The following is a 7,014-nucleotide window of genomic DNA, read 5'->3' on the forward strand; positions in this document are numbered from 1 at the left end:
GGCGGGGGGGGGCCCCGCGCCCGCGGCCACCGGCTCAGGGAGCCTCAGCCGAGCGAGGCGTCAGGTCTCGGGGTCTCACTAAGCAGCAGGCAGGCAGCTGTCGTGGCCCAGCGCATGGCGAGCGGCACTGATCGCACTGCCTGTGCACACTGAGTTTGCACAAGCAGGACATGAGCTAATGGCCACCTTTGTGTTTTATTTTACCAGCAATGAAATCTACATCGCTCCTTCCGGAGTGCAAAAGGAACGCATCCAGGTATGGTAAGAGACCCCCCCCCCCCCCAAACCAAGGGGGACTTCTCCTAGGCCAAACCCAGGTGTCTTTTCTCTACTTTTCATTTTGTGGAATGAAATTAACTTTAAAAGAAAACATTTTGAGGGATGGTCACATTGGGATACTGCGAACAACTGTCCACACCTGCAAGTAACTGAATGCCATTTCGGGGCAGGTGCCTCCTGCAGCCGCCGGGGCCTTGCAGTCTCGCTCACCTGTCGAGGGCAGACGTGACTACCACAGTCCTGGTCCTCACCAGGGCGTAGCGTCACAGTGCCCTCAGGCTGGGTGGCCCCATGCGCAGCTCCTGCAGACAGTCATGAAAGGCTGCTGCACGGTTCAAAGAGGTCTCATTCAGTGATAAGTGCTGAGAAAATACCACATTGAGTTTGGACACACAGTGCTCAACTTGACTAGAAATCAAAGCTGCTCCAGTAATAAAACATTTGTTTGGTGGTTCGTAATAAACCTTGGCAAATGAAAGTTACAAATCAGAACTACGTATGCCTTAACTAAGAAACTACGGGTCTCCATAACTCCTTAACTCGAAGACTGACTTTCCTTACTGAGATTAACCACTTAAGTCTCTCAGGGGATAAGAGCATCTTGCTGTTAAGTTTTTCTTTATTTTACGAAATGTGAAAAACTAACACCCACCTGGGAGTCAGCCCCTCGTGTGATCACTGAGAGGTGGTTGCGGAGCGACAGCGCAGACTGAGACGCTGACCCGAGATGACAGCATGCCTCACACACGGTCCTTCCCTATTTTAATCTTTTTCTTTAAACTCTAAAGAACAAACTTTTGGGCTTGAGGATATTTTTCCTAGTAGAAGACATGTTTCATTTCTAAAAATAGCTATAAAGATTTGAAATAAACTGCGACCACAGAAAACTTAGAACGTGTGTTAAATGTACACATATGTTAACACTCTGGATACTCAGAATCATGGCGGAATGTCAAAGTCTGCAGAAATGGAATTAAAGCGCACATTTATTTCAATGCAGAAAAATGTTGCAGTCATGCTTAGTTTTTGCGTGGGGAGTTTTCTGACCTTTGTGGACTCCCCATACGTGTGTGCACACAAGGAAGCCAAGGGGCATTGCTCTGACTCTGTGGACCCTTTCCCTTCTCCCTCTGAACAGCCAGAAGACATGTTTGTGTGTGACATGAGCGAGCAGGACATCAGCGGACCCCCGCCATCTAAGATGCTCAGGAAAAGCCAGTGCACCCCCCTCTTCATGAATGCCTACACCATGCGAGGTGCGCGGGGCGGGTGGGTGCAGCGAGCTGGCAGAGGAGCCGCCAGGTGCTGGGGATAGTATTGAGTACCTGCTGTGTGCTAGAACGTCATGTGTGTCCATCCTTAGCTGTCACGGCAGCCCTGGGGACCGTTCATTGTCCCGTCACCACCAGCTCCCCGCACCATGTGGTGCGGTACAGCCACAGCCACACGTCGGTATGAGACAGTGTGTGCGTCTTCTAGAGGGGCGCGAGCCTCAGCGAGCTGTGCCCTCCCCTCCAGGAGCAGGCGCCGTGATCCACACCCACTCGAAAGCCGCCGTCTTGGCCACCCTCCTCTTTCCGGGACGGGAGTTTAAAATTACACATCAGGAGATGATCAAAGGCATCAGGAAGTGCACCTCCGGAGGCTGCTACAGGTACTGGCCTCTCCTTCCTGCGTGAGTGACGGGGTGGCCCTCCTGGGGTCTCTGAAATGGTATCGCTCCTCATCCCGCCCCACGTCCCGTGTGCAGTCTTCCTCAGCCGCACGTCAGAGGGCTCCCTCCCCACCCCTGTGGGTCAGCCCACCGGGGCAGCGCGAGTGACCAAGCTCTGGCGCCAGCAGAGCGGTCAGAGCCAGCCGAGGGTTTTGTGGAGTGGAGGGTTTTGCTGTGTGCCGAGACACCGAGCGCCAGATTGCACCTGCGCGGCGTCTTCGCGGAGTTGGGCTGTAGGAACCGTAGTTTAACGTTTTGGTAAAATCGATCTCTGGAATGTGTCTGGGTGGTGGCGTGGCTGGACCGTCCATGGGAAAGGTGGTCTTCTGTTAACAGACAGGTCGAGGCCGTAGCCACTTCAGGTCCTGGCTGTCACGGTGGAGGTGATGTGTTCTCAGAGCTCCTGCGTGGCTCAGCCTGACGGGCGAGTCGATGGAAGTGGCCTTCAGCCATGTCACCATGCCCCTGCATGCCCTGGGATGTGCGTATCAGACCCGTGTGCCAGAAGTCCACCCGAATGGGTTCCGGTCAATACTTGCCAGTGCCTAACGCATCTCTCAGTGCGGGAGCCCTGCTCGCAGGAGCCTGCTGTCCCCACAGGGGGGTGCAGCCGGCCCCATCCACAGTCTGGTCCTCTCGCTGTCCCTGCAGCAGGGTGGGGCCGGTTCTGCCCTGCGTCTGGTCCTCCCGCATTTGGGATCTTAGGCCCCACCGCCTTCCCACAGCTCGTGGTCTGGCCTTCCCGTGTTCGAGGGTGTTGTCTGACCCATCTCCCCTGAGTGAAGTAACGGGCCAGCCTGTATGTCATTGGTCAGGGCTGGCCTCACTGCCTGTCACATGCCTTTAGCCTGGACCTCCCAGAACAGCAGTTCTTCTCACACTTCAGCCAGAAGTTCTTCTTTTCTGCTTAGGCTCCATGGAGGTGGGCAAGGAGCAGCTGTTACAGTAATGCCAAGAAAGTCCATGTAGAGGGAAACCTGGTCGGGGAGCCCTGAAGAATGGGCCTCATCTCCCCAGGAACGTTACTGCCTGGGTGTCCCCACGCTGACTCCATCCTGTTCACTGGGATAAAGCGGAGGGAGGCGGCGCCCCACACTGCTGCCTGGGCTGGGACAGGGTCTGCGGAAGGGTTCGGCTGCCTACCACAGACCACACCTATGTCTGCTGGCTTGCTGGGGTGCGGGGGAGTGGGCGCTGTGCTGAAAACCCTCCAGATGGTGCAGCCCGGCGTTGAACCCTCGGTGCTCTGCCTCCCGTCCCCGCTCCTGTAAAAGCGTGACCATCGCTGTTTTAGCCTCGCACGATCCTGGGCACTGCTCCATCCCCTTCAGCCCCCACGTTCCTCACACTGGGTCTGAGTAGGCCTCTGAGGCACCAGGGCAGGGCGGTGCAGTGCGCAGAGCAGCAGGTGTGAGCTCTGGCCGGGAGCGGTACCGGATGCGAGGGGGCCCGGGGAGCGCCTTCATGTCTGGGGAACCTGAGGGTGTGTTCCCATGGGAACGGTACAGTTTGTCTTCCAGGTATGACGACATGTTAGTGGTCCCCATCATCGAGAACACACCCGAGGAGAGGGACCTCAAGGAGCGGATGGCCCGGGCCATGGCCGCGTACCCCGACTCCTGCGCTGTGCTCGTCAGGCGCCACGGGGTGTACGTGTGGGGCGAGACCTGGGAGACGGCGAAGGCCATGTGAGTGCGGCCTGCCACACGCCCTTGTGCCAGAGGATGGGCATGTGCTGCAGCTTAGAGTGGAGGGCCAGCGGTGCTGTGGTTAGGGCTCTGGGCTCCCATGTGGCCAACCGCGGTTCAAGTCCCAGAGCTGCCAGCGTGAAAATCACCTCAGGCATGTGCACGCCCCACATCCCAGAAGGGATTGCGGCATGGCCATCCCCCGGGGGTGCGTTCTCACTTTCCCTCTGTCTCTGTCTCCAACAAGCACACACACCCCATGTCAGGTGGCGCAGGTTTAAGGCGTTTGTCACGACCTCCGGTGCTTCATCTCCCTCTCGCACTCGCTCAGCGAGCATTCCTCAGGTCTGCTCTGCAGGCGGGGCCCCGGCCTCCCGGACGCCCACAGGGCCTGACCCAGGACCTGCCATGGGCGCCTCTACCTCTCACGCTCGCTCTCGTGGAACAAACATACTTTTAAATGGGCTTACTGGGTGAGGTGCTGTTGGCTGGGCTCTGGATCTGACGGAAAGGGAAGGAGTGCAGCCCGTCCCAGAGGCCCCTCACAGTGGCACTCAGCCAGGAGGGCAGCGCCCAGCGCCCCAGCCGCTCGGTGCCTACGAAGGGCAGAGCGGTCCGTGACTCCGCGCGACTCCTCACCCTGTTTCACAGTCGCTCAGGTTGAAGCAGCAAAAGCTTGGCCCGGAACTGAGGGAATGTGCTGGAAAGGAGGGGTCAGGGCGGTGGAGGGGACGCGCTCGCCAGGGCCGGTGGCCTCGTCAGCACCTCCGTCTCCCTGGCACACAGGTGTGAGTGTTACGACTACCTGTTCGACATCGCCGTGTCCATGAAGAAGCTGGGTCTTGATCCTGCACAGCCCCCGGTCGGAGAATGTGGGATCGAATGAGCCGGATGGGAGCCCGGTTACGGAGTGGCAGAGCCGAGGCTCATGGCATAAATGGAACTATTTTTGTATCGACTGAAATTGACCATGTACGCCATTGATTTTCCACTGAATTCTGCAGATGGTCACCCTCGGCCTCTTCTGATAAGGATGATGTTTGCTTATCTTCTTGTAATTGTATGTGACAAGGCAGTAAAATCAAAATGTTAATACTCTGTTTTTACATTTATTTTTAAATCCTTAGTATTCAAAGTGTTTGCTTTTTTTTTTTTTTTTTTGAGAGGTTTTTGCTGTAGGACACATGCACTTGCCAGAAAGACAGACACGGAAAGGAAGAAACCACCCCTGGGGGACAGGCCACGCCGCAATCCCTTCTCCTCCATTGTCCTCTCGGGATCTTGGGCACGCATGCGTACACGCCCAGCATGAGTTTAAGCCACCTGGTCCAGGACTTGAACCACAGTTGACTAGATGGGAGTCCAGTGACATGGCCATTATGCCAACTGCTGGTCCCTGTATTAGTTTATTTTTAATGTACACTCCCAGAGAATTCCTCTTAATTTTTAAAGCTACCATTGACAATAGATACATTGGAAATTTTCTTAGTCATGGAATGAGCTTCTCCTTTTTTTCCTCCGTTTTTATTGCCAATGTGCGCGCACCAGGGAGAGGGAAGGACCCCCAGGTGTGGCCACACCGAGGCCTCCACTTCTCCATCCTGGCGGGATCTGGAGTGCTCGCACACCCTGGAAGGACTTCCTTGTTTCTCTGTTGGAACCCTGTGTACGTGGACGGGAGACTAGATGCGTCGCTCCATGCTGGAACTTCATCCCAAGCACACGTGTGCCCCTGGAGAACAGCGCTCACATCGGGCCCCCGTGAGGCCCAGTCGGTGACTCAGGCTCCCCTAGCCAGCAAGCCCTGGCGGAGCTGGTGCTGTACTTGGGAAGCACTTCTCAGAGGCCTGGCGCCCTGGGCCTGGCCACACAGTGCCTCTGGGGAGGAGGGCAGCCACACCTGCTGCAGAAGTTAGCCTCCCATGCCGCTTCCAGGGCTGGCGCTTCCCCTCTGGCGCCCAGTGGCCCAGGCCTCCCACCCTCCTGGCAGCTCTGGTCCCCGGCCCCACCACGCTCCATGGGCCCTCGGTCTCTCGTCCCGCCCCTCCCACGCTCCGTGGGCCCTCCGTCTCTCGTCCTGCCCCTCCCACGCTCTGTGGACACTTGGTCTCACGTCCTGACCTCTCCGTGAGCAGGGCAGGTTGGGTGGTCCGGTAGTTGCACAGCTCCATTGCGGGAGCCCCAGCCCCTGAGCTCCCTCAGTCACACTCGCCTGTCACCTGGCAGACTCGGTCCCCATGAGGTCACCGAGCAGCAAGCCCTGATACCAAGTCTATGACACGAGCCTCAGGCGGACACTCAAGGCCACGCAAACCTCCCAAGTCTCGAGGGAAGCCCTTGCCTTCACGGCCGTCCTCTTCCTCATCAGACCTCCAGCCTCCCCAGAGCTGCAGACCGTGACCTTGCCGTGTACTGCGGAGGAAAGCTCGCTCCGGGAGAGCGTCCCCCACCCTGTTTCTGCTGCCACCTTCCTGCGGCCACAGGTACCCCTCCCCTTCACGCTGGCTCTCAGACCTTTCTAGGTCCCACGTCCATCCCATTCCACTCACTCTGCCAGAGGTTTACCCTCTCAGCTGGGTCTGCACCAATACAGGGACACGCTGTCACAGCTTCCATCACAGCTTCCATCCAGCGCACCCACCCACACGCACGCATGCGCATACACGTGCACATGCATGCACACACCCCGGTTTCTGACCCTTGACTAGCCCCAGCACCTTTGCAGCCAAGCTCTTGGGAGAGCCCTCCAACTCTCCTCCACTGGCCCCAGGAGCACGGCCATCGGCCACACATCAAGCACATGCCTCACTTGATTAAGGCAGACGTGACAGTCACCCTAGACTGAACGAGGGATTGCGGTGTCGCAGTCACGAGCCGGGCACCCGCATCTCAGATGGTGCTGAGCCCTTGGTCTCACCCAGGCCTCCGAGAAGGGCCGGAGCCTGACAGCTCCCAGGCGCAGTCCGAAAGGCCGGGCTCAGCCTGAAGGGGTGTCTGTCTTGTTCCGGTTTGTTCACCTACTTCCCTCTGGAGGAAGCAAAGCCTGCCACATCTTCTTGGCACTCTGCCAGGGTGGTCGGAGGGGCTGGGAACACCGCCGTCACTTCTCGGGAGGCGAGCAGCAGCCAGCATGCTGGGCCGAGCGGCAGAGCTATGGCGGGAAGACACTGGCTTCCACTCCACTGCTCTGCAACCCGGCGGGAACCGTCATTTCGGATGGCAGTGGCTTCGGATGGCAGTGGTCACGCGAGGCGTCTTCAGAAAGCTCATGAATTATGCTCAGTGAAACAGCCACATGTGGGCTTCTTCTTTCTTTTAAAAATCCTGGTACGT

The 7,014-nt window shown here is 57.7% G+C and overlaps 1 protein-coding gene across 1 annotated transcript in view; it reads left to right on the forward strand.

Moving 5' to 3' along the window:
- Positions 1-4,779, forward strand: part of APIP (APAF1 interacting protein) — a 12,974-nt gene extending 8,195 nt beyond the window's left edge. Inside the window, exons 2-6 of the mRNA XM_027765760.1 lie at positions 208-256; positions 1,418-1,535; positions 1,798-1,933; positions 3,502-3,681; positions 4,468-4,779. Of these exons, the coding sequence (XP_027621561.1) occupies positions 1,427-1,535; positions 1,798-1,933; positions 3,502-3,681; positions 4,468-4,567 (525 nt within the window). The 5' untranslated portion in view covers positions 208-256; positions 1,418-1,426 and the 3' untranslated portion in view covers positions 4,568-4,779. The remainder of the gene's footprint in view (positions 1-207; positions 257-1,417; positions 1,536-1,797; positions 1,934-3,501; positions 3,682-4,467) is intronic.
- The last annotated feature ends 2,235 nt before the right edge of the window (positions 4,780-7,014 follow it).

This window comes from Tupaia chinensis, unplaced genomic scaffold, assembly GCF_000334495.1.
Source record: "Tupaia chinensis unplaced genomic scaffold, TupChi_1.0 Scaffold139733_1, whole genome shotgun sequence".
In the NCBI taxonomy this organism is placed as follows: Eukaryota; Metazoa; Chordata; class Mammalia; order Scandentia; family Tupaiidae; genus Tupaia; species Tupaia belangeri.